General features: G+C 44.3%; 1 protein-coding gene across 3 annotated transcripts in view; it reads left to right on the top strand.

Annotated features, from left to right (window-relative positions):
• Positions 1-27,952, top strand: part of LOC105283299 (homeobox protein homothorax) — a 429,006-nt gene that overhangs the window by 192,572 nt on the left and 208,482 nt on the right. For all 3 annotated transcript variants that reach the window (XM_026975099.1, XM_026975100.1, XM_026975098.1), the window contains exon 9: positions 27,466-27,573. In XM_026975099.1, coding sequence (XP_026830900.1) covers positions 27,466-27,573 — 108 coding nt within the window. The remainder of the gene's footprint in view (positions 1-27,465; positions 27,574-27,952) is intronic.

Here is a 27,952-nt window from a genome sequence, read left to right as displayed (position 1 = left end):
GGTCAAAGCCGAATCGTACCGGTCAGGGTTCGCGGAGCAATTGGTCCCTTACGCCCGTCGGCGAGACGGTTCAGCTTCGGCTCGACATCGCGCGCCCGCGGCGGCTCGTAAATCCATAAACAAGTTCCGTCCCCGTGTTCAAATCGATTCGGGGCTGCGCGCGTTTATTTTACGCTCATTATAAATATTCATTTCGGCCGGGCAAACGTAGCCGTATGCGGCGCGAACGAAACTCGGATCCGGGAAAATTTTCTCGCGCGTCGAGCCGCTCGATAGCGCGAGCGAAATTAAATCGCGCGTCCGTGCGTTAATTAATCCGTATTACCGGCGCGTCGACTCGGCACACACACGCTCGCGATGGGTGATACGCGGCCCGATTTCGTCCGATACGCAGTAGTTTCTAATTAACGAGACATCGCGCGATCGATCCAATAAAAGTGGCCGAATAAATCGGCGATATCCTATCGTCGTACGTTCGCCGCGCGATTACACCGATACCGACAAAACACTGCGGCGCGAATATTTTTTAATTACATTCATCGACGCTAATCTCGCGATGATGAAACTTTGGCACACATTTCATGCTTCTTTATTCGCTGTCGCGATGACGCTGCGCTTCACGTTCCACGATTACACACGCGATGATAAGTTTCGATGGAGCTGAGAATTACACGAAATCCGGGACTTATCTGTGGTGCGCCACATCGCATTGTCTTTCAGTTGATGGCGACGTTTCACGGAGCACGAAGCGAAGCGGAAAGAATAACGGGAGCATCGCGGGCCAGACAGGACAGACGAATACAATTTGAATAACTGAGAGAGGCAAAGTCGCGGGAGTCGCGGTTACAAAATTCACAAGGGACATCAAGTTTTCGTAAAGCCGTGACGTTTACCACGCTCGCGGATGCAGCATTAGCATCGAGAAACGCCAGAAGTTTAGCTCTCCGTGTCATTTCGATGTCTCTTTAACTCGGCCCTTTCTCTTTGTCTCTCCCTCTCTCTTTCTCTCTTCTCCGTTCGTCTCCGTCTTTCTTTCTCCTCTTCACGTTATCCTAAGCTGGGAGATCCCTCTGGCTCTCGATGGATTTTAAAATTGCATGCGAGGAAGTACCCTGCTGCACGTAACTACCTTGCACGTCCAATGATGCACGCAATTGCATAAATTAATAATTATTTCCCGACACAAGACGTCGCTGCCGTTACGCCGGCAGGCATTCGAGATTCCGAACACGATGTTAATGTGGCAACTCGATTTTAACTTCACCTCGATGTATGTTGTACGCATAATTCGATATTATAAGTGACTAAAAATTGGTGGCTTGAAAATACGAAAGGAGACTCAAAAATTAAATTGTTTGAAAGATATAACGTGATATGATAACATTATGCATTATGTCGTGTTTTATATTATACACAGAGTTTATAAATAAATCGAAATATGTCGCTGCTATTATTTAGATCAAAAGTGTCACAACGTGCCAAGTATGAAACTTTCAGAGTATCATATTAAATTTATCATGCAATTTAATTTTTGATATATAAATAGATACATAGTATCTATTTATATTAACATAATTTAATCTACGTTCAATAAAATGTTTATACTATTCACATTTAATATGTTTAAAATATTAATAATTGCGTGATTACAAAAACATGCCTCTTGAAGCAGACTGTTGCTCCGGGATCTACGACGATCCTTTGTAAAATTCTCTCAACGTAATTCGTATCTTCGGGTTCCGCTTCGAGCGCTCCGCGCACGTTCTCGTGCGCAATTTAGGCAGTTCCGGAGCATTTCGCGTGCGACGTAGAACACTCGCCGGATGGAGGACGCGCATAAGAGCAATGAGATTTGCGCGTCTCGAAGACCTCATATAGGTGGGTTATGGGTTGGAAATTGAACGAGCTGTAGCGGAGAAAGCAGCAAGCCGGAGAGGAGCGGAGCGGACCGGGGGTGGGTTCGGTCGTTGGGGTGCAATGACGTAGGGCGTCGGAGGCGTTGGTGGCGCTGGGTTCCCACCGGCGTATCGATTCCTCGATGCCAGGCAAGGAAACCAGCCCCCACGCCCCTTACCTCCAGCTTCGTCCACCCCCGAGCGGCCGTGCCGAGCTAACCCTCTCTTTCTCTCTTTCTGTCCATCCAGTCGGCCCAACCACCCACCATCTGCGGCCCCTCTCGTACCGCCTCGTCTTCCGCCCATCTCCGACCCCTTGGGCCGCTCCGCTATTCCCTTCTATCCGCTAACCCGCCCGCTCGCTTCCATTCCCACCCTCATTCTGAGCGACTTTCCGGATATGAATTAACAGAGTTACGGAGCCTCTGCGGTGGCCGAGCTTCGAGTTATGCGGCTTACCGATTGTAAAATGTTGCTGATGCGTTATCGATATACGAGCCATCGATCGAAGAGATGGAAGAGATACCGTTCGCGTGGAATCGCGAAAGGATGGAATTCGACTTTACGCGCATTTTGATTCACGACATCCGCACAGGGATCGGTTTTTGTAATCGGACTATTAATTTAGATATAGTCACGGGGATTAATAGGATAATTAAATCGGTCGACATAGGAGTGGTACTCGTCACGAATGTTGATTATCGCCAAAGAGCAATTTGTCACGACATCTACATGCCATAACGATATTAACGTCGGATTCGAAGAGACTCGAGCATGAAGAAACTCGTCACTGATAAACAGACATTCTTAGCACACAGACACACACACGCACATAAAGTTAGAGCTTTTAAAAAATACTAAAATTTTATTATAACTTTAACTTCTCTTAGCTTAATTGTTTTTAAATATTTCGAAGTTTCTTTCACTAGAGAATACTTGTTTCTCAATTGTACTTGTTTCTCTCGGTCGATACTTTTATGCAAGTACAATCGTAACGTTCAACTTTTGTCCTTCGTTGCAATACGACTTTATTCTATATTAACCCCACGAGCGCGCACTTTCGCCGGCGGGTGTGTGACAGATCGACAAAATTAGAGTGCCCTTCGGGCTTCCCGTCGCGATGCCATTTAACCCGCATGCAGTCATAGAAGCATCCGGCTGATAATGCCATTCCGCGGCACTGGGTTAGTGCAAGCACGCGGATGCAATGTCGAGAGGGCAGAATCGCGGCGGTGACGAGGGGGGCCAGGGTACCAGCGTGCCGGCGGGAGGGGAGGGTAGTCGGCCGAAGAGGGGCGGTTGTAAGGGGTCGCATGGGGGTGGTCGGGCGGAGAGAAGGGAAGGGTTTGGGGTATTAAATCATAGAGCCGGAGCGCGCCTGCCGCCGGTTTACTGCCGGATAAAACGCAGTGACTGTTATGTTATGGACCACCTGTATGCCTCGACCCTGAACTCCGCTCTTCGTTCGTCTCGCTCTCATTCTCTCTCTCTGTCTCTCTCAAAACGACTGAGATCTATATAGGTCCGAAAACAGCCCTCGCGCCCGTCCGCACGCGGACGCGAAATTGCCCGGCAGTTCGTCGTCCGTCTCGCAAATTCCCCAAATTTGTCTGCTCTTGACGGGCAACGGTAACGACTAAAGGGCTCCAAATTTTTATTGGGCACCGGCTGCATCCCCGTCGCGCGCACGACTCGCCGTTTAAAAGCGCGCGATCGATCGTCTCGCTCGTCGAACTGTGCGTTTATCTTCTTACGTGAGACAGGTAATTGAACAATTAAGATCCTTCCCGATACCGCCACTTCACTCTTACTTTCGTAATTACGGATTCTCCAAAGTTCTGCAATTAATTTAGCCGTAATAACAGCGAGATCATTTCGTTACGATACAGAAGTGAACGTGAGACACCCTGTACTTTCCGATGGTGGCAACTTTATACTCCTGCTGATGAATTTGATGATACGGTGCACGTCATTATATTTATATATATATGTATATATATGAAAGAAATTAATGCAATTTGTTTTACAAATCAGAAAATAAAAAATCAGAGTAAATTGACTAAACATAAAATTATTATTTATGCAATTCAATTGTTTCTGGCCTCCTTCCAGATGATGCGATCATCCGATACTTAACAATAATTAACTCAATTAATTGATGAGACAGAGAGAAAGGGAAAGAGATGGCACACACGCGGCATGTTACACAGGCAAGACGCGTATTGTTCTCGGCATTGCTCGAAATCTCGTACGAGTGCCGTTCCGTAGCAGCGAGCAGCGTGGAATCACGCGATCCGTGGCAGCGACTCGCCGTTTACTCGCCGACGAGCGGCGAACGCGAACCGTGAGACGAGTAATTAACGCATCGCCTGATCCGACAGTCTGACGTGCGCGCTTAGGAATGGAATTCGCGGCGGAAACGGCCGCTTGGCACCTAGACTGGTGCTCATCGGGAAAAACGACGTTCCCGGCGCTGACGGGAAGGGAAGGCAAGTGACTTTACAAGTCGTCCGCGCGCCGTCCGTAAGAGAAAAGCGTCGTGCGTACACGCGCGTCCCGTGTCGCTTCGGTCCCCTCGGCCTTGATGCCGCGTTTTTTCGTTTCTCCGCCAGAAAGAGAGAGAGAGAGAGAGAGATCAGTATCCACGATTATATCATAAATATACATGTAACTTGTGAGTCCTCCAACGATGCGCTCCGTACACCTCGGCCACCGTCCGCGCGCTTGCGTGCCCTCGAAGCAGACGTGTCCCACACAGTGTACGCTCGACGTGCACAGCCGGTGCCATATCTGCTTCTATACATACCGATATACTCGAGGAAGCAACTGCGCGATGCGAGCCAGGCGCAGCCTTCTCTTATCGCTTTGTTCTTTTCCCTCTCTTGCACCCGTCCCTTTCTCTCGTTTTGCGCGCTGCTCGCGCGCGGGGCATTAACTACAATAAAGACATTCAGTGGGAATTAATCGGATATCTACCTATCTACGGTGCACTCGCGGCGCATTGTTGCGCCGCGCCGGCCGATGCGGCGTGGCTCGGGCGTGCTCGACCGTCTCCTTTCTTCCTTCCTCCGTTTCTATTCCGCTCCTCCGCTTCCGGTTTTTTTTCTTTCGCCACCGCCGACAGAATAGAGATATTCCGCACGGCGGAATAATATCGCGGCCCCGCGTCTTCAGCGCGGGTGTAACGCTCCGCCGCGTCCTCGACATCGTTGCGCTGCGTCGCGTCGCCGAGCACTGCGTTTCCTACCTGGCAACCCGGTGAGTGCTTAACGAACCCGCACTCGTACGCGTCTTCGGCTGCGTGGCCTTTTCCAGACAGCTGGAACGCGGCACGGTTCGATACGCTACGACGGCGTGGTGTATTTCAATCCGCGAATTAATCTCGCGGCGACCGCGCCTGGCTATAGTTAGACCAGCTGGATAGGCATCTTTTTCGTCACTACTCGAGATACGTGCGAGGGAGAGAGGGACGTACACATAAGAGAGAATAATAAAAATAATGTATCTACGCGAAATAGTAAACATGTGAACTCTGAGAAATATGTAAGCACAATCCATCATTTTATCGTGATTGCATCATTTATAAAAAGAATGGAGCGTTTATAAAAAGCGGAGCATTATTTCTTGTTGCTCGACGAGAAAAGACGCGGAAAACTCGAAAGACGACTACGTCACGGAATACCGACGATAATGCTCGAAGTCGTAAACTCGACTATGATGTCAAGGTAAAGCGACAATAAAGTATCTAGATATCTAGGCTAGCGCGCGCGATTTATTCGAAATAACCGGCGCGACGCGCGATGTAGCACGGTGTAATGCGGTTAAAGAGACGTAACTTTGTCACAACTGTCACTCGCGTTGCAGCAGCGCGCGCGCGACGCTTCGTATCTACCGACGCCGCAAACTTTTGCGTCCGCGTTGCGCTTATTGTTGGACGCGCCGTCGAATTTATAATACATTATTGACGCGGCTCCGTTATGGAACTTTCCCCGGCAGCGGTAAATAATCCAGGTAATCGGCGTCGTATTGTGCACTTGGTGGTGTAAAGAACGGCAGATGCGCCAATAAAGCGGCGATGCCGGGGAAACGCGACTAATAGCGACGCGCAATAAAAAATTAAAATTGGAACTCGGTCCACGGAAAAAAAAGTCGCAGCTATATTAAAACCATCAATAAGCATTGCTCGCTAATTACCAGCACGAGATACTTTACTTTCCCACGGCAATTTCCAGATTATTCCCGTTCATTGAAAACATTTTCTGTTTGCGCTTGCGTGAAACTTCTGTATTTAGGTAGATCTGCGCTTTCTAACTAGCGAGTAATTTCGTCGGAGTACCGATACCAAACTAGTTGACGATTGCAACGTAGCTTTTGAACGCGCAGGCTTATCGACACCGTTCCTTCCTTTTGCGTCGACGGTGCCCTCCCTCGCGTCAAGTCACCCGCCCTTGTCGTTACAATTATTATTCATCTTATCTCGCTCGATTTGCATTATATTTAAATTTAAATTTACACAAAGCTTGGCCTTTTCACTTCCTTCCAAACCTGTCTACAGTTCCCCTCTCTCGTCCTCTTGTTGTCTCGTCCACCCCCTTTCTGCAGTCTGTTCTCGTTGTTTGCACTCTGATAGGTCTACCTGTTTCACACCCCCATTGCTCCATAAACGAGTTCGTAGTAGTAGAGGCCGTGAAAACAATGTCAAAGTCGATACGATCGTCACGTGACCAATCCGAAATACTATATTCCGGTTTTTCAAAATTTCAAGTAAGCCTTTTGCAGTTGAAAATATTGACGATTTGTTCCCTGTTGCAATTATTCTCTGCGAGAAGTATGCTTAAAAATATTCCAAAACAATATAATTAAATAAGTCTTAATTAAACTTTGCAAAGGAAAAATATGTAAACGGAATATTTAAAGATTACAAAATATTAAAGCACTTTACATCGTCAAGAAATATTTTGGTCTCGCAACTATGCACTCGGCATGTCAAATTCGTTGAAGCGAAACACAAAATACAGAAAATATGGGAAAAATACTATCGTGTCATTTTGAGGAATATACGACGCGACAAGCTATATATTTTTAAGAATCAATGCAAGTCTCTGTAGCGTCTTTGCGGGACGCAGGATCCGGTTACGTTATGCATTTTCTTTCACTCGACATTTTCGCTTTTCCTGTTTGCTGCATCGCGGCTGATATCTGAACTCTCTGTGAAATTTTTGTTCTCTTCGTAAACAGATCAGGCAGGCACCCGACCTTCCTCAATCGAAACGTTAGCGACGAAACGACGTCGTAAATAACGCCTTAAATGTACCGTCATCCTATCGGACCCTATGGATACATCAACCTATAAAAAGTCCTTGCATTTTATCCGACAAGATCATTTATTTACTGTAATGGAAATAGAATAAATTTAACTGCATAATAATATATTATTCAACGTAAAAAGTAAAAGTAATTTATGAATTATTCTTGCCAAAGATTATTAATTTGCAAAGTATTGGCGTTAAGATATCAGCGTCACAAGAATATTTGTGCAATTATGAGAGGATAAAGAAGTAAAGACTTCCTTCATCGATAGCCGTTTTGGACGAAAAAGTGCGTCTCCAAACGCGTATTTGGCGATGTCGAAAGTGAAAGAAGAAGTAGCTCGTGATCCGGCGTCTATAGAAGACGTAAAAACTGCGGGATCGTTTCTTTCTCCCATTTAGGAGGAGTAAAGTGAGAGGCCGCGAGGAGAGATGGAGAAGGGCGTCGGCGATAAAGGTGACGTAGGGCGTCGCGACGTCCGTCAAGCCGCGCCGGTTGGTCGGCCGGCAGTGTTCCCCCTTTTCTCCCTCTCCCGGTGTTCTCCCTGTGGCCTTCGGCGGAAAGGATCTTCCACGTCCTCCGCCGCCCCGCGTCCTCCACGTCCTCCTCTCGTTTCTCTCTGGAAACGAGCGAAACGCTTCTCTCGGGATCAAGGAAGAGCGCAGACTCCAAACGGCACCGGCGACCCCCTGTGAATGGCGACCCTCACAAACCAATCGTATTCCCGTTTCCATCCCTCTTCGCCGCCGGAGGAGACTCCGACGGGAGTTACCCTCCGCGCCAACCCCGTCGACGTCGTTACTGTTACCCCGGCTGCCGGCTACCCCTCTTTGCGCACCCCCGCGTTCGTCCCACCTCCTCGTGCACGACTGAGATTCTCTCCGACACGACGCCGGTGTCGAGGACAATTCGCCGGTTTCCCGACGTAACGACGTTATTTTCACGTTTTAATCGTGATCCGGATTATGTGGTCCGCCGAAGATTCGCGCGCCGATCGTCCATTTGGCGGTTTAAGTGCGTCGCAACCGGAGAAGATTCAGGGGGTACGAGATCCACCGTTTACCGCAGTTTCCTCAATCCTTCTTTTGCGTCAGATCCCGTCTCACGTTATATATCGCGTGTCAGAAAATTTATTGTATGGTAATGTTCTACTAAATGTGTTATGCGTTATCATTTTTAATTTTAATTAAACAGTCATGGCATCGAGATATTTATATTTTAATATTTAAATAAAAATATGTTTCAATTGGACTCTATTGATTTTATTTTGAAATCTATTATTCTGTTGCTAACGCCAAGAATCATCAAAACGGTAGATTTCAATGACGGATATATAATCCTACATGAATGGGACTTTTATAATAGTTGAACGCGATTACAGTTTTATATACAAATAAGATTATATACTATGTATATCAGATTAGAGATAATTTTACTTTTATAATAGCACATATATTAATAGCAGGACAAAAATGGAAGATCTGAATGAAAGATCGCATGAAACATTAATTATCTTCATTCATTGCCAGCGCTTATCGGAAAACCATTTTAGTCATCTTAAAGAGACGAAAATAATAAATGTTTCATGATCGTGACATTTTTATCGCGTCGATGTGGCAAAATATAATTCGCCTGGTTTTGCAAAGGAATAATTTCGCACGATCATTTCCTATATACATCCGTATTTTACAAATTGGCATTCCATTCCTTATACTGCCTTTGCTTATTTTTGTAGTCTATAACTTATACAATTTCTTTTTCTTTATAGATATAATTAGCACTATTTTCAAGAAAAGCTCATTTTCGAAATCTCTAGCGTGATTTAATTTCGGATGTTCTTCTCCTTACTTATCTTTTACGAAATGCGACTCGTTTCATTGATCGGAATTAGTCGTCGTCATCGTCGTCGTATAACGGAAGCCTCACTCCGTTACGTTATGCGGATCTGGATCGACGTTTCGAGTATGGCCATCGACCACGATTTGCAATTATTGTCGATGGCGTTATCGACGCGCACCTGTCGCACCGCGTCGCTGATAATCGTCGTGCGACTTAACGCGCTGTGTCGCTCACATGACAGGTTTGTGCACGCGTTTCGCGAGACACGCCTCTGACTTATCTGCGCATCGGCGGAAGGGGTGAAACGGTTTACGCGTTGCAATACGCCTCATCGTGCTGCCGCGCTTTAAACTCGCATTAGTCAAATTATATATGTAGGTAGGTAATGTGGGCAGTCGTAAATTATGGAATTTCATCGCCGCCGTTGATTTCGCCAATACGGGAGAATTTATGAAGCGTCCGTGTAAGGACCGTATTACTATTGGACGTTTCGGCTCTTGTCGCCTGAAGTACGAGAAGCGATCGTGAAGTCGAAGTGGTGTCGCTCGACAACTATTCATTTTTAACCACTCATTCGCCTATTTTCGTTGTGCGGATGGCAAGAAAGCACGATATATCGGCGCGACGTGGGCACAGGTTTCCGGGGTGAAGCGACATAAAGCAATAGGCGCGCCCCAGGACAAAACAGCTGACGTCATGGCTGCCGACTTCATCACTCTCCCTTCCATTGCTCATTCCTCCACCGTGTATTCCCGTTTTCCTTTCCCGCTTTTGTGTACTTTGCTGTTCTTAATTGAATGATCCGAATGACCAGGGGGTTTTAGAAACAATTCGGTAAATTGTATCTCGCCGTGAGGAAGCGACAGTGACGGAGCTACGTGAAAGAGAATAGTCCTTGTAGCTTTCCTGCGGAGCGCAACGGCGTCGACCTCGATGCTTTGCGCCGTTCGAGTAATTAATGAGAAAGCGGATGCGCGAGGGGGTGGGTTCCGCAACGCAAGTGCGAGCGTCATTAGAAATCTCGAGCGAATACCTGTTAGATCGAGCGAGCAGTCTTTAGATCGACGGCGAATGATCGCGCCGGAGTTCCGGCGGGCCACGATCGACGGCGAAGATAAGCGCGATCGACAAGAATCCGCGCTATTCCGGCGCGTTACATCACGTGGAATAAACAACAGACGTTCCTTTATCTTTGCGCGCGGGAAAAGGAGCTCGTTACCGCTCGTTAAAAATCGTTATGCTCGTCGGGGAACGGTCGGCGAGCCGCGGGATAAATTTTGCCACCTGTGTGGATGTTCCGCTGCTTTACGTCCTGTATTTAAGGGAATAACGAACGTGCTTCGCACTTAGATGCGGGAGATGATCGCGGAGCAAGTGCCCAGCGTAATATATTTCAGCCTTTATCGTAGCTCGTGATAAAATTAATGTAAAGTAATTCCGCTCGTGTAGTTGTGCTCTTAGCACAGTCGCCGCGTAAATTCGATCCTGTCGTGTAACGCGGGGCAAATTTGTAGACGGGTATTTTCATTAAATCGATCGATATATTGCCTCGTTTCCGTTCAAAAACGATCAATGTATATCTCGGACACAACGCGCGACAGATCATCGCGCAGATACTTATGTCCCAATTACACTGAGAGCGGAAAGATCATTATTACGCATCCGAGCTGCGTTTGTGTATTATTAGCGTCACTTTAGATTGCAAAGGCACTTTAAACTTGCCGTTGCTGCAACTTTCTATTCGCGATAAGTACGGATATACCAATACAAGCAAGGACATAAGTGATATTGCTGCAACTTCCAAACAATCATACAAATGAGACGAATCGTGATCTAAAACGGGGTTTGACATTGCGTAAGTTGGCAATAAAATTGCATTCAGTAAATTATAAATCAACTTCAGAAATGTACGGTCCTGTTCTATCAAGCAACATTGGATATGCACGAGCTAGGCGAATATAAAAAATTTATACCGCCATTCGATCAATAGGTTTGAACACATTCCGCAATGAAACGCTAGCAGGAGCAATACTTATGGTATACTTGAATAGAGTATATCAGGTATCGTCAAGTGTGTATGCGCATATATGTATATACGTGTGAGTGCGGTAAAGGGCGAGACGAATTTGTCGACTGATCGAAGGTTACAGTAAGCCTCAGGGTTGTGACGGCGGTATGCATGCCTTCGTCAAACGCGTTTTAATATTCGCATAAATTAATTTAGAAGCTTGATATCGCACTGTTAAATTATCGATTAGCGTCGATTTAATCTCAAATTTCAAATTCCGCAATTTACGCACTTTCGCATTTACGCCATCGAAAAATTGTTAAAGCGTTTCAAACATTTATTTACTCGCGGCTTGCATGTACATTTATATTTTCGTAACGCATATGTATTGCCTATTTCCTGTTGCGTATTTCATGTTGATTACGTGCTCTTGAAATTGATTGAAGCGTGGAAATTCCATACGTGCAGGACCTTTGGAAACATCGACGTGACACGCTGTGCACTTTCCCTTCACCTTATACCCATCTGCCGCGCCGTTTACCTACCGGCACATAGTGGTCCCTTCATGTAGGACGTAACGAAGCGTGCGTGCATTTATTGCATACACCTTGATATTTGCTTTCTATGGCGGCGCTGAAGGAAGAGTCTCTTTGCCGAGTCGCCCTCGGAGAGCGTTTCTCGCGAGTTATGCCGACATTTCTCGAGAACAGACGCCCGTTATCGACGTTCTGAATCAATGAGTCGCGAATGCAATGATTCATTTGTGAACTCATTAAGCATCGGTCGCAAGAGTAAAGCGAGTTTGTAATTAGATAGCCGATTGTTCCACGTGATATAAGAAGGACCTCTTAATTGGGGTCACGATTGAATGTTGCTAGATCTAACCGCGAGACATAAATTCCAGTTTTGATCGTCAACGACCAGTCGAGCAGGACGAGCTTCTCCTCGCATCGACTTCCGCGTTGCCAGGGTAGCTATACGTTCGGTTTTGTCGGACGGCTCTCGCACCGGCCGGGAAAATCCCGGCCTCGGTGCGGCGTGCAGCACTTCGATCCCAACAAAACGTCGGCGGTCTTTTTGTCCGGCACCTCCTCGCCTCTGTCTTCCCTTTCTTTCCGTTTCGTTCGTCCGACGAGCTCGCTCTTTCCTCTCTTTCTCAGCCCCCTTCGGCCACCGTCGTGGATCAATACACCGTGGCGAAGCGGCAGCCCCGTAAATGTGATTGTTGCTCGATTTCTTGCGTCTTAATTGCCTCGCGCTTAACGACGTAATTACCCGACAAGGGAAAAAAGGAGAGAGGGAGAGGAACGTTCGACGGGGTCAGCGCGGTTCTCTCCTCTCGCTTGCCCGCACGGACGCGCATCGCCGATCGCGCCGTCCTCTCTTCTCTCTCGTTCTCTCTCCTCTCCTCCCGCGGCGCCGTCGATCCCGCCACGCGGACCGGAGAGTGCACCAGCCGCACGGTGCAATCATCGTCGCCGCTCGACGGAGATGGACAGAGAAAGACGAAGGCGCGCTGGGGCAGACGGAGACGAGCGAACGATAGTTGGCAGAAACGCCGCGCGGCGCTGCGCGCGGCTTCGGCGATGCTTTTCCTGCCGCTCGTTAGCTGGCAGCACGAGCAAGGCGCATTTAACGGTTTTCGGGTGCGTTTGAATGGTTCGAGGTACAAGCTCCGCAAGCTCGACGTGCGAATTCTTCATTCGCAGAATTGCATCCGCTCCTCGATCGTGATTCTATCGATTCCTCCTATTCTTCCTTCGTAAGTATCCAAGTGTTTTAATGGAACTAGAACTTCAAGCGCGATTCACTTTGTCCTCGCTCGCTCGGGAGATTGGATTCTTCCGACATGTTGTTTCCCGGCGAAAACAATATATCGACTTTATTTTGTCTTCCCCGCGAATGTCCTTACACATTTTTCGCACGCTCGTATTAGAGCGCGTGCCCTTAAGGGGATGCTGGAGTTGCTAGTGAACTATTTTTTCACTATAGCGATGGTAATTGCAGTTTCGAAAATTCTCTTTATTGCTTGCGCAGAATAAAAACTTCTTTTCCAAAATGAAGTATAGATAGAAAGAAAGTCCGCTCTACAGGACTTTATATTCAAAATGGAAAAAAGTTAAAAACTTGCATTTGTCTTAAGGGGATGCTGGAGTTGCTAGTGAACTATTTTTTCACTATAGCGATGGTAATTGCAGTTTCGAAAATTCTCTTTATTGCTTGCGCAGAATAAAAAATCCTTTTCCAAAATGAAGTATAGATAGAAAGAAAGCCCGCTCTACAGGACTTTATATTCAAAATGGAAAAAAGTTAAAAACTTGCATTTGTCTTAAGGGGATGCTGGAGTTGCTAGTGAACTATTTTTTCACTATAGCGATGGTAATTGCAGTTTCGAAAATTCTCTTTATTGCTTGCGCAGAATAAAAACTTCTTTTCCAAAATGAAGTATAGATAGAAAGAAAGTCCGCTCTACAGGACTTTATATTCAAAATGGAAAAAAGTTAAAAACTTGCATTTGTCTTAAGGGGATGCTGGAGTTGCTAGTGAACTATTTTTTCACTATAGCGATGGTAATTGCAGTTTCGAAAATTCTCTTTATTGCTTGCGCAGAATAAAAAATCCTTTTCCAAAATGAAGTATAAATAGAAAGAAAGCCCGCTCTACAGGACTTTATATTCAAAATGGAAAAAAGTTAAAAACTTGCATTTGTCTTAAGGGGATGCTGGAGTTGCTAGTGAACTATTTTTTCACTATAGCGATGGTAATTGCAGTTTCGAAAATTCTCTTTATTGCTTGCGCAGAATAAAAACTTCTTTTCCAAAATGAAGTATAGATAGAAAGAAAGTCCGCTCTACAGGACTTTATATTCAAAATGGAAAAAAGTTAAAAACTTGCATTTGTCTTAAGGGGATGCTGGAGTTGCTAGTGAACTATTTTTTCACTATAGCGATGGTAATTGCAGTTTCGAAAATTCTCTTTATTGCTTGCGCAGAATAAAAAATCCTTTTCCACAAACGAAGTATAGATAGAAAGAAAGCCCGCTCTACAGGACTTTATATTCAAAATGGAAAAAAGTTAAAAACTTGCATTTGTCTTAAGGGGATGCTGGAGTTGCTAGTGAACTATTTTTTCACTATAGCGATGGTAATTGCAGTTTCGAAAATTCTTTTTATTGCTTGCGCAGAATAAAAAATCCTTTTCCAAAATGAAGTATAGATAGAAAGAAAGCCCGCTCTACAGGACTTTATATTCAAAATGGAAAAAAGTTAAAAACTTGCATTTGCTTAAGGGGATGCTGGAGTTGCTAGTGAACTATTTTTTCACTATAGCGATGGTAATTGCAGTTTCGAAAATTCTCTTTATTGCTTGTGCAGAATAAAAAATCCTTTTCCACAAACGAAGTATAGATAGAAAGAAAGCCCGCTCTACAGGACTTTATATTCAAAATGGAAAAAAGTTAAAAACTTGCATTTGTCTTAAGGGGATGCTGGAGTTGCTAGTGAACTATTTTTTCACTATAGCGATGGTAATTGCAGTTTCGAAAATTCTCTTTATTGCTTGCGCAGAATAAAAACTTCTTTTCCAAAATGAAGTATAGATAGAAAGAAAGTCCGCTCTACAGGACTTTATATTCAAAATGGAAAAAAGTTAAAAACTTGCATTTGTCTTAAGGGGATGCTGGAGTTGCTAGTGAACTATTTTTTCACTATAGCGATGGTAATTGCAGTTTCGAAAATTCTCTTTATTGCTTGCGCAGAATAAAAAATCCTTTTCCAAAATGAAGTATAAATAGAAAGAAAGCCCGCTCTACAGGACTTTATATTCAAAATGGAAAAAAGTTAAAAACTTGCATTTGTCTTAAGGGGATGCTGGAGTTGCTAGTGAACTATTTTTTCACTATAGCGATGGTAATTGCAGTTTCGAAAATTCTCTTTATTGCTTGCGCAGAATAAAAACTTCTTTTCCAAAATGAAGTATAAATAGAAAGAAAGCCCGCTCTACAGGACTTTATATTCAAAATGGAAAAAAGTTAAAAACTTGCATTTGTCTTAAGGGGATGCTGGAGTTGCTAGTGAACTATTTTTTCACTATAGCGATGGTAATTGCAGTTTCGAAAATTCTCTTTATTGCTTGCGCAGAATAAAAACTTCTTTTCCAAAATGAAGTATAGATAGAAAGAAAGTCCGCTCTACAGGACTTTATATTCAAAATGGAAAAAAGTTAAAAACTTGCATTTGTCTTAAGGGGATGCTGGAGTTGCTAGTGAACTATTTTTTCACTATAGCGATGGTAATTGCAGTTTCGAAAATTCTCTTTATTGCTTGCGCAGAATAAAAAATCCTTTTCCAAAATGAAGTATAAATAGAAAGAAAGCCCGCTCTACAGGACTTTATATTCAAAATGGAAAAAAGTTAAAAACTTGCATTTGTCTTAAGGGGATGCTGGAGTTGCTAGTGAACTATTTTTTCACTATAGCGATGGTAATTGCAGTTTCGAAAATTCTCTTTATTGCTTGCGCAGAATAAAAAATCCTTTTCCAAAATGAAGTATAGATAGAAAGAAAGTCCGCTCTACAGGACTTTATATTCAAAATGGAAAAAAGTTAAAAACTTGCATTTGTCTTAAGGGGATGCTGGAGTTGCTAGTGAACTATTTTTTCACTATAGCGATGGTAATTGCAGTTTCGAAAATTCTCTTTATTGCTTGTGCAGAATAAAAAATCCTTTTCCACAAACGAAGTATAGATAGAAAGAAAGTCCGCTCTACAGGACTTTATATTCAAAATGGAAAAAAGTTAAAAACTTGCATTTGTCTTAAGGGGATGCTGGAGTTGCTAGTGAACTATTTTTTCACTATAGCGATGGTAATTGCAGTTTCGAAAATTCTCTTTATTGCTTGTGCAGAATAAAAAATCCTTTTCCACAAACGAAGTATAGATAGAAAGAAAGCCCGCTCTACAGGACTTTATATTCAAAATGGAAAAAAGTTAGAAAAGACAAATGCAAGTTTTTAACTTTTTTGGGTTCCCCTTAAAACGGCAATTAATAGAATAGGATCGTATTTTATGCATTTTTATGGTCGATGTATAATCGAATCCCTTGGGCGGTTCCTCGCTCTTCCCGGACGGCCCGCCCCTCCTTCCCCTCTACCCTGATCAGTCGTTGCACCCGATCGACCGTCGCTTTGAAATATAAACAGTGCATTTGCATGTTTTCCGGATTTAATTAGCTCCGATGCGATTATTAATTGCCCGCGGCCGCGGGAGTGGTCGCGCGTCGATACGCGCGCCGTCCGCTCGTATTTACAATTTTCGTTCGTAAATAACAAACCGTGGCGACGCCGCGGGTCGGATTTTAACGAGGGAATTAATAATCCCGGCTGTATAGCGGGAGGTGAGATTGGGGGGTGGGTGGACGGGAGGCAGAGGGAGGTGCGCGTCGGGCACTACCGAAATTCGTGCCGGCGTAGCTCGCTCTCGCAGGAAACTCTCGCGAACCACGGGCGTTCGTTCGCGATTTTACGACGCGGGAGTATTTGCATGCGTTGGAAAAGCGCGCGTCGTTCGAACAGCTCCGAATAATCGGACGGATTTAAGGGGGGAGCCTGCTTTAGAACGCTGAGAATAAGGTATATTTTACGAATTGTTTTTGGAGAAACTATACAGCGGATCATTATAAAACTTTGATGCATTTATTAGTACATGTTTAAAGATAAAAAAAATTATTTTTTATTTGAATATATATCGCTTGTAGAGGTCGTCCTGGAGAAATCTTAGTGCAGCCGCGTCGCCGGCATTGCAAATTGGTGAGCATTCTCCTGCCTCCAAATTTCGTCTAAACTGAAAAATTGAAATGTGTTCTCGTTATTTATGAATTCCCATCGTCGATGAACCAAAGAGAGAAGAAAAAAGTTGAAAAGTGCCAAAATGGTGGAGCTTAGAACACAAAAGTACGATTTTTAGGCAAAGTTTTTGAACTTTTTCATACAAAAATAATTGTTTAACTTAATGTTTTTATGAATATTAAAGGTTCATCGACGATGGGAATTCATAAATAACAAGAAAATATTTCAATTTTTCAGTTTGCATGAAATTTGGAGGCAGGAGAATGCTCACCAATTTACAATGCCTCCAGGACGACCTCTACAGGCGATATATTTAAATAAAAAAATAATTTTTTTTTTCTTTAAACATGTACTAATAAATGCATCAAAGTTTTATAATGATCCGCTGTATAGTTTCTCCAAAAAAATTCGTAAAATTATACCTTATTTTCAACGTTCTAAAGCAGGCTTCCCCCTTAACGGAGACCGGCGCGAAATTTAGCGCGTTCCTTTAACCCGCGCGACATCTGCACGTCGAACTGCATTGAGCAGTAAATGCATGTTCACCATTGGCCCGCACTGCGTTTTCAAGCATTTCTTCGTTTTACAAACTTTGACATTTATACCCGCACAATATATCGAATCACATTGCTCGTTGAGCGAACATACCGCGACAGCGGTGGCGATTTTTGAGTTTATCGGTGCTCTAGTCGCTGCGGAAATATCGGAGAGGAGATTTGTTAGCGTTACTTCCTTCCTCTCTCCCTTCTCATCCTATACTAACAAGTAACACTACCCAAGTGTCACTCGCCGATGTTCTTGAAACTTTGCACACACGTGTGGTTTTATTTGTGCTAACAACGCATTTTAAGGTTAGAAAACGCATTCGAAAATTTAACACTCTATAGCACAATGGTTAACTAACGCAGTTATATCAATCTAGAGGAATTTTGTCAAACTACTATTAACATTGTAAACAGTGACCTCGAAAACCACCACAAAAATGGTCTTTGCAACTAATTTAAAACAATTGGAATTTGGGTCCGCCAGTTTGGATGCACCATATTGAATTTGCCATTTTTCATCTGCCACCTCTAGATTGATATAACTGTTACCAAAATCGTAATCACGGGTCTAAACCACTTCTTCGAAACTGACTTTGAATAAAATTTTTGAAAATTCTGTGATTTCGGCCCGCGATTTTGAATCTGCCATTTCGAATCTCGTAAAATTAATGCTAAACATTCAGACAATGAAATCATAATAGAGTAATGTCTTAAAAGCTGTAAGAGAATAACGCTCAGGAGTAGCGTTAGTTACCATTGTGCTATAGAGTGTTAAATTTTCGAATGCGTTTTCTAACCTTAACATGCGTTGTTAGCACAAATAAAAAGACACGTGTCTAATGTTTTTCGATGTGCTACGTGTGTGCAAAGTTTCAAGAAAATCGGCGAGTGGCACTTGGGTAGTGTTACTGGTAAGTATACGTTCATTGTGCTTTTGAAATAAAACCGCCTCGTCGTGTATTAATGCCCTTTGTGACACCGTAATAAGTTGAAGCAGGCTGTAATTATCAATCACCGCGGCGCGGGAAAGGCAAAATAAGCCGCGCGACGAGTTCCACGTGTGATTACGCATTTCGTCGGTTCGCGCGCGCGGACAGATTGGCGCGGATACGTCTTTCGTTACGTGGCGCGCGCGGTCGGCATCGGGTAGTTTTGTTTTACGGTCGTAATTCAAGTCGTGCAGGGTCAGCCTACCGGGACTGCCGAGATAGTTTATCATCATTTAGTTCTCCCGACCTGCCGCAACATTTTAAATCTCTCCTATCTCGGTCCCGTATGTCGTGGCCGGCCTGCGACACATGCCCGTGGCACGCACTCACACGCACTCACACGACTTACGACCTTACGAAGTGTACGCCGCGCCAAAGAAAGGGAGAAAGCACGCGATATTCGTTTATTTTTGGTACATATTCCGATTTTATCGGCGTTTTATCGTTTTTCCGTGTTACGGCCGTTCTATTTTTCATGCGCGGCGTTGACGTTCACCGTTCACGACCGGAAAAAATATCAAACGCATATTCGCAGCGTGAGAAACGAGATAGAGCAAATCAAAGCGAGCGTGATTAGAATCTCATGGTGACGCAAATTCCTGCCAATGGAAACTTCAAAGGAATTTTGCCGCGTTGCGACGTATGTAAGTAATGCTCATCGGGTGTTACTTCATAAAGATGCGTGATATCAACGAGTTTCCCAGGACAAACCTCCTCATCGATCTCGGCGGTTTCGCAGCTTTCTCTTTCTCTCTCTCTCCCTCTGCGTATCGTTAATCCTAGACTTAGCCGTGACGATAGGAAAACGTTTGCCGTAGATCCGCTGTAGATCGGTATGGAGGTGATCGTTTCACAGAATGGCAGAGCTGGAAAGAGATCCGGGAGGAAGAGGAGGAGGAGGGGGGGGGGAGAAGGAGGAGTCTGGGAAAGGGGACGTCAAGCGCCGTCGATTCGCCGTGAATTTACGCTAAGTGCAGCGCTGTTGCAACGACGGGGCCGGGTAATTCGGAGAACGTGGTCCCGGGGTCCCGGGGGCAGGTCGGAGGTCGGGGGCAGGCAAAGTGCCAGAAAGAGAGGAGGTTCCGCGACCGGGAACAGGGCACGCGGTTTACCCGGGCACGGCGCCCTCCGCGCCCGACCTCCTCGGTCTTTCCACCTTCCGGCGCGCGCATGCACGCGGATTCGGCGTTGTAGCGCTAATTAAACCGGCGCGTGTCACGAGTCACGGTAGGTGACGTCACGCGCCGTGATTTCTAACCGTCCGCTACCTACGAGTCCACTACCGAGGTCGGACTCTCCTGCTTGTCCGAGCATCCGCCGCGTCCTCTCCGCGCGCCCGTCTCCGGGCTCTAATCCCGCGCGCTGCGCCATCAATCCAACTGTGCACCCTCATGGGCATCAGGTGCCAACTGCGCTTACAATTTCGAGCAGATAAATCGTGGTATGATAGATTTTTTGATGACGTAAATCTCTTTCTCTCTAAGGATTCATTTGCGATGTCAATGCGTATCGATACGATACGAAGTATGTCAATCCGCGTTGTACAGAACGAGGGATAAATAAAGAATACTAAGAATTTTGATTAAATGTTGCTGCGTTAACACTTAGACTGCCCCGTCACTCATACGGGCGATGACTTGAACAACTTAAGTAGGAATGATTTTATTAACTATTTATAGAGATACTGAATAAAAATAAAATAAAATATCGTTTGTATAATATACTTATATTAATGTAAAAAAATAGAATGAACATTATCGCGGGTTTACGCTCAAAATTGGCTGGGCAATTCAAGTGTTAATAATATATTTCTTGCAACATCTATATTGACATCTATATTGTTATTTGGCATATTGCCTAGAGTTCTCGACTATTGAAAATCCTTCAGACCCAAAAATTAAAAAGTTCTAGCCTTGAAAATTTTTTCTTTTTCCGGGGAGTTCTGTGATGTTTATATTGTTATTTGGTATATTGCCTAGAGTTCTCGACTATTGAAAAACCTTCAGACCCAAAAATGAAAAAGTTCTAGCCTTAAAAATTTTTTCTTTTTCCAGGGAGTTCTGTGATGTTTATATTGTTATTTGGTATATTGCCTAGAGTTCTCGACTATTAAAAATCCTTCAGACCCAAAAATGAAAAAGTTCTAGCCTTGAAAATTTTTTCTTTTTCCGGGGAGTTCTGTGATGTTTATATTGTTATTTGGTATATTGCCTAGAGTTCTCGACTATTGAAAACCTTCAGACCCAAAAATGAAAAAGTTCTAGCCTTAAAATTTTTTCTTTTTCCGGGGAGTTCTGTGATGTTTATATTGTTATTTGGTATATTGCCTAGAGTTCTCGACTATTAAAAATCCTTCAGACCCAAAAATTAAAAAGTTCTAGCCTTGAAAATTTTTTCTTTTTCCGGGGAGTTCTGTGATGTTTATATTGTTATTTGGTATATTGCCTAGAGTTCTCGACTATTGAAAATCCTTCAGACCCAAAAATGAAAAAGTTCTAGCCTTGAAAATTTTTTCTTTTTCCGGGGAGTTCTGTGATGTTTATATTGTTATTTGGTATATTGCCTAGAGTTCTCGACTATTGAAAAACCTTCAGACCCAAAAATGAAAAAGTTCTAGCCTTGAAAATTTTTTCTTTTTCCGGGGAGTTCTGTGATATCTATATTGTTATTTGGCATATTGCCTAGAGTTCTCGACTATTAAAAATCCTTCAGACCCAAAAATGAAAAAGTTCTAGCCTTGAAAATTTTTTCTTTTTCCGGGGAGTTCTGTGATGTTTATATTGTTATTTGGCATATTGCCTAGAGTTCTCGACTATTGAAAATCCTTCAGACCCAAAAATTAAAAAGTTCTAGCCTTGAAAATTTTTTCTTTTTCCGGGGAGTTCTGTGATATCTATATTGGTATTTGGCATATTGCCTAGAGTTCTCGACTATTAAAAATCCTTCAGACCCAAAAATTAAAAAGTTCTAGCCTTGAAAATTTTTTCTTTTTCCGGGGAGTTCTGTGATGTTTATATTGTTATTTGGTATATTGCCTAGAGTTCTCGACTATTGAAAAACCTTCAGACCCAAAAATGAAAAAGTTCTAGCCTTGAAAATTTTTTCTTTTTCCGGGGAGTTCTGTGATATCTATATTGTTATTTGGCATATTGCCTAGAGTTCTCGACTATTAAAAATCCTTCAGACCCAAAAATGAAAAAGTTCTAGCCTTGAAAATTTTTTCTTTTTCCGGGGAGTTCTGTGATGTTTATATTGTTATTTGGCATATTGCCTAGAGTTCTCGACTATTAAAAATCCTTCAGACCCAAAAATGAAAAAGTTCTAGCCTTGAAAATTTTTTCTTTTTTCGGGGAGTTCCGGTATCGATGATACATCTACTTTCACGATTGTGAAGTTTGCAGTGGGGCGGAGCATTATTGCATTGACTTCGCGCGGCCGAAGATTAAGCGTTCGATTTATGATATTAATGCAAGCACCCGCATCATGAGATCGATAGGGATTTTTGTCGAATTATTGGTCGGTGCGCAGGCACCGAGCGAGCGCAAATGCCATTAATCGACGCGTCGAAATGGTAATCGGCGAGTATCGACTCGGCTAATTGGAACTCTCCCGTGCATTTAAGGATTCAACACGTACTCTCGTGTACCTAAACGAACTTAGTAGTGGATCTGTACGGGGATTAATGAAAACTTAAGCCATAAATATCAAGCCACAGTGAGATCTAGTAAGATAATTTTCTTGAATATTTTGTCTCTTCTTTTTCCATTTCTTCTATGGAAGAAACACATATCTTGTTCTAAATGTTTGTTTTAGTTCTTCAGAAATTATTTAGACTTGACAAAGTTAGCATTCGTTCCCGCCTCTGCCTGCATCTACACATAAAGTAAAAGTGTGACGAAGGCATCGCGCGATAAGGGCTTAAAATAAGGGCGAGCAAAAGGTGGCACGATCGTCGTATGCGCTAAGTGCCTGCGTAAATTCGGCTGTCGCGAACGAAAGAGTGTTAATTGTGAATTTGCGTTTTATGGAGGAAGTGGACGTGTGCGCGGGAGAAGGCGCGCATAACCGAAGCCCGGTGCTCTCAGCTGTCGCCGTTGAGTTACATTAACACCTTTGTTCGATCTTATCGCCGCTTGACCAGCCGGGCCCTACGACCGTTTCCATTACGCTGTTCCTTGCCATTACGCGTTTAATGGTAATCGCGCATCCGTTCGTCGCGAAACGACGACGAGCGTTGTTTTGTGCGCGATCGCGACGGAGGAAGCCACTCGCGCGCACTTAGCAGCACGACCATTAAAACGAGCGCCGTATCACTCTCTTATCTTTATTCTGGTTAATAAGAATCGTTCCTTCCCTTTCATGCCGGAGATAAAACGCGGCTGATACACGGTTACATTGTGTTTCAATCCAATCTTGTTATTCAGGTGCACTTTTTTGCGTTCGTCATCGCGATGATCGTTCTGGCTGACGCGCGCGAATAAACGAGGACGCGCATATTATTATCTGTAAAACTGGAGTAATTACATGCGACGCGATAACGAGCCTAACGGTCATCTTGTTTCATACTTGCGTATGATTTTATGACGGTAATATAATCCTCAGTCGCGCTGCTATCGCGTGCACGAGTTTCCTCTTTCCGCTATATGTGCAGGAAGTTTTTTGTACGATTAGAAGTCGAGATACGTCTCGACTTGAGGTAACGAAAATCGCGTAACGTGCTGCTCAAAATCAATTACTACATCTTACTCGCTTAGTGAAGTCGTCTGCTCGGTCCGACAGGATCCCGTATACCGATTGTTACAAATGGCGTCCTGTTTATCAATAATTTGAATTTGAAAGACGCACCGAGAGACGGCGAGTTTGCGGACCGCAACAAATTACGTCTATCGAGTGTCATTAATCACCCGGCATCTCCGACATCTGCGAACATGGACCTCCTCCACCCGTCGCTCTCTACTTACCGGAGAAAGATGGTGTTTCTGCTCGCAAATGGAAAAGAGCAGTGACGTCACAACCTTCAAACAATATTTCGCAATTAGATCTTAATGTACGAGAAAAGCAATTTTTCATTTAATCTCGTCCTGCTTGTGCAGTTTTTTAATTTACGGGAAGGGAACGTCAGTGGAAATTTTAGGAAGCGTCAGCGTTCAAAGTACAATTATTGGTCCACGTGTGCTGACGCCTGCATTAAACGCCTTCACAACGAGTGGTCCCCGTGCATCTTCCGCAGAAAGCAGGCTATAAAGCTTGTCACTTAAACGAGTTGGTCTACCGCCGATATTATTACCGTAAATCGCGCAAACATCCGATTCGCCCCGAGCAGCGGGACGAGGGTAATTTTAATTAAGATAAGTGAGTTCGAGGTGTCGACGGCGGGGATTATTCGAAAATAATTTCGACGAACGTATATAACGACACGCCCGGTTTATCCGGCGCGCTGATCTACGGATTACCTTCGGCCGAAGAGAGAGGATACCCATCCCGAATAAATTACGCACCGGTAACGTCGGTGGGTGGTGGTGATGGTGATGTTGGTGTGAGGCGACGTAAGGTTAGGCGAAGCTCGCGAAGGGGAGACGGTAAGAGAGAAAGGAAGAGTAAGACGCGAAACAACGAGCGAAAGAGAAGGTAGATAGATAGACAAAGAGAGAGAGAGAGAGAGAGAGAAAGAGATACGGACGAGCCAGAAGGAGAGCAGGTGCAAACTTGGCCTGTCAGGAAGTCGCTTACAGCTCGAGGACAAAAGCTTCCCGAGGGACTCGTGCGCGCTTGGAAGCGGCACTAGGGACACACAGGTCGGTCTGGAAGACGACGAGGAAGATGGTTGAGCGAGCTCGAGGGGAGAGTGAGAGGACGAGCCTAACTGTGAAATAACAGGGTGGCCTCAACCCTCGCGTCGAGGATGCGAGCCTCATACGTCACTTCCTTACGGCGAAAGAGGGCGGCGTCTAAGGGTGGAAGCGAGTTATATTGATTTATTTATACCGAGGAAGCATCCCCGACGTGATGGGGTTATTGGGTACGTACCTATATCCTATCTATAACATCCGCCATGGTCTCTACGAGCGGTAGAGCCGGATACCGACGTCGAGGATCCTCTTCGAATCTCTCCAGCTCGAGCTGAGACCATCGGATCGATGACGGCGCGAAATCATCTGGAGAGACTGAAGTCGTCGCGATCATCGCCTTTTGTAAAAGTGTCTGTAATTGTAACGAACGCTTTCTGCAATTTACACGACACGAAGTTGCAGCAACCGTCAAGGACAAGAGATGCGGGTGATTCAAGTAACTTGTGCCATTGTCGAAACGAATTAGTCACTGAAGAATTTTTATCGACATCGGGAAGGGACGGAGGGCGCCTGTCGCGTGCCCGACGCGTTACATTCCAATTTATAACCGTCAGCTGTCGTTGGCCGCAAAAATAAAGCCATAGCGGGAGTCGCGCGTGGCTATGCGAATTCGGTCTCAGACGAAGATGACGTGTATCGTCGTATCACGGTCCGACTACCTCCCACCGATCGTTGCTCCACCAGGGCTTTGCCCTGATACATGACTCGGCCCTGTGGCATGACTGTCGCGAACACGCAAACCCGTACGCCGAAGTTAACCCGCGATTTAGCTACGGTGATCATTCAAAGGAGACGTCTCACTTGAGATGCTTAACGAATCTTCATTCTTCCGAAAAAAACATTTTGTGCCCAGATGCGATAACCTCTCTGCAGACGTTAAATCGGTTGTAACTTTGTCAAAGTTTTAGTAACGCTTTCTTGGTACGGACCTTCTTTGCCAAAAGTAATTTTTGCAAAGTTCATTTTCAGGTATAGCATGTATAAAAAAAGAGATTTTTATTTATACAATTTTAGTAACCAGTTTAGTAATGGGCTCCGTAACTATACATCTACGAATGTCATCTAAATTTGACGTATGACAGTCGTCATAGCCGTGTGCCGAGATTCGGAGAATTCGGGTAAAAATACGGTAGAAAGTCCGGAACTTTTTAGAATTCCCACGGTAAATCACAGTTACAGAGTTGATGGGGCGATGTGTATGATTACACCCTGTCTCCTAGCGGCTATAAATCTCCATCCATCCGTCCCACCTCCGTTCTAGGATTCTACAGGTATCCAAAGGACTTGTGCCTCGGAGGACTTCGAAATGGCGGTGACGTATGGCCGCTGGTGCGTAATGGGTCGGCAACGCGAGCAAATGACTACGAATAATCCTGATTTATTGTTTATTCACTTATCCGCGACGCGACGCGAAAAGGCGGGATCGCCGGCAACGAGATATTCCACGTCAAAGTGCAAATGTGCATTTCGTCGCCGCGTTTTTTTCCCGTTCCTTTAACACGTATGTATCAATGAAAAGGCGGAAAACGAAGAGAAGTTTCTCCGTCTCGATAGATTTGCTCGCGAGTCAGGTGTCGGGACACTAATCTCTTGTCATTAATGCGATCCCGGCTGTCCCTAGTGCTGGAATAACCATTATTTTCGAATCACCGGCACAGCCCTGTCATTTCATTTAACCAGAAACTGACGGGACGTACCGTGACCGTAACATCGAGAGAGTTAAACGCGCCTCACTCGGCACACTATAATCAGCATCGCTGGATCCGTTTTTAAATCCATTAGTTCGGAGCGTGCGCCAGTTACACCCGCTCGAACGGGGCTTTCGAGATGATATCCAGGGTTAATCGCCGTGCGAATTGGCCGAGACACTTGGTCGCATACGTGATTTAAGCTCGCTGTCACGATGTTAAGGTAACACGACGGGTTGATCGTATGCAAAACCATTACGAGAACCTAATATCGGTGCACCGCGCGCTCGCACAGAACGGGCTGAGGCGAAGCAATTTTCTGCTTTCCAAGAATATAATTTTCGTAGGGGGATGTGCCCGCTATATTTCCGAGATAAGACTATAGCTCCGCGGGATCTCCTCTCACCCAGCAAGACCCTACTCTCTCGTGTGAAATTACTTCGCTCCGCGGCTTACTCTTATCCCCCGGCGCCACCCTTTCTTACCGTGTATCCTCATTCAGCCGGGATCTCCCTGGAAATAAAGTAGATACCTTTCCTATTTTCGCATCTGGAAAATTGCAATACTGCAGCCGCGAGTGGTGCTCACCTCTCCCCGCTCGATAAATCAGTTGAAGGGCGGAAATTCGAAATTTGCGTCGCTGCACAAAGAAACAAATCAGAAATTATTAGCTTCCTGTTAATAACGAGTGAAATGCGAGTAATACTTTACCGTTCGAACGCTTCGTGTGATGGCATTGATTAATATCACGCCGGGTAATGTAATCGTCGAGCGTATGCCGCGCAATTTAGCATAAGTGGTTTCCTGCACTCTTAAGTAATTATTATAATCAGCATAATTGTAGAGGATTATTCTTAGCGGAGTAAATCGCATAGGGATAACGTCGCATGTTACTCGCTGAAAAAAGAATGAAGGCACTATAACGGTATACGTATATGTAGAGCGGTGTGCGATAGAATCTCTTTGGTTGAAGTCGTGACGCCGACGATCACGAATCTTTTGCTTCCTCCACATCGACCCTCTCCTCTGTATACTTTTTCTCCACACGCTCGCATAATAACGCTTTCGTGCGAGGATCGATACGGGAACATCTATTTTTACACGAGAACAGGCTATTTCGTGTTATCGCCATGATTTTCTTACATTATTTTGATCGCAACGTTGTAACCGCCGACATTTTATCTCGAAGCAAATCCATTGAGGAATTTTTTTCATAATTCAAACCGTCGTCTCACCAAACGTCTTTTGCTTTAATGCATTTAAAGCGTGTGAACCGTACTAATCAGTTGGAAAACCGAGATTTATGCGATACGGTTTACCAATATTAAATTTTTTCCTGAAAAGCACGCGATACTCTATATCCATCCGTAACACAATCTTTTTATTTTTTACACGTATATTAAGGTACAATGAAGAAGTAGCGAAGTTTGAATGAAAAACTAGCATTACTACAATGAAAACATCATGATTATTTTAACGAAAAAATAAAATGTTTCAGGCAAATGGTGTCCTCGTAGAGAATGGAGTTCGCCACCTGACGCGCAGCGCGCGGCGAGCGACGCGCGTCGTGGCGTCCTGTATTCCTCCGTCTTCCTCGGCAGTCCCGGTAAGTCGAGTTCTTCGCATAAAGCTGAAATTCCTGCTTCGCATTTAATAAAATTGCTTTGTATCTAGTACAGTAGTATAATAGAATTGTGAATGGCAGTCTATCAAAAAATAAATTTCTTCAAATAAGTCTTACTATTGTTAACAAAACGCGATCAATCACTTCCAAATTGTATAATTTAACATTCTTTAATTATATTTTTAATATTTTTAATTGTTTTTTATTAGTTTGAAAATCCGAGGTATAATATATAATGTATTAAGCTATTAAGTTCTCTAAGATGGCACGAGGTCACGAATCCTCGGCAATTAATCTTCTCAACTCTCACAATATTAAATTATAATTCTCAAGAGCAACATAAAGTTGGTGCGTAACGACG

The sequence above is a fragment of the Ooceraea biroi genome, chromosome 14 (assembly GCF_003672135.1).
Source record: "Ooceraea biroi isolate clonal line C1 chromosome 14, Obir_v5.4, whole genome shotgun sequence".
NCBI lineage: Eukaryota > Metazoa > Arthropoda > Insecta > Hymenoptera > Formicidae > Ooceraea > Ooceraea biroi.
Note: the sequence above shows the minus strand (reverse complement) of the source record. Positions and strands in the feature narration are given on the sequence as shown.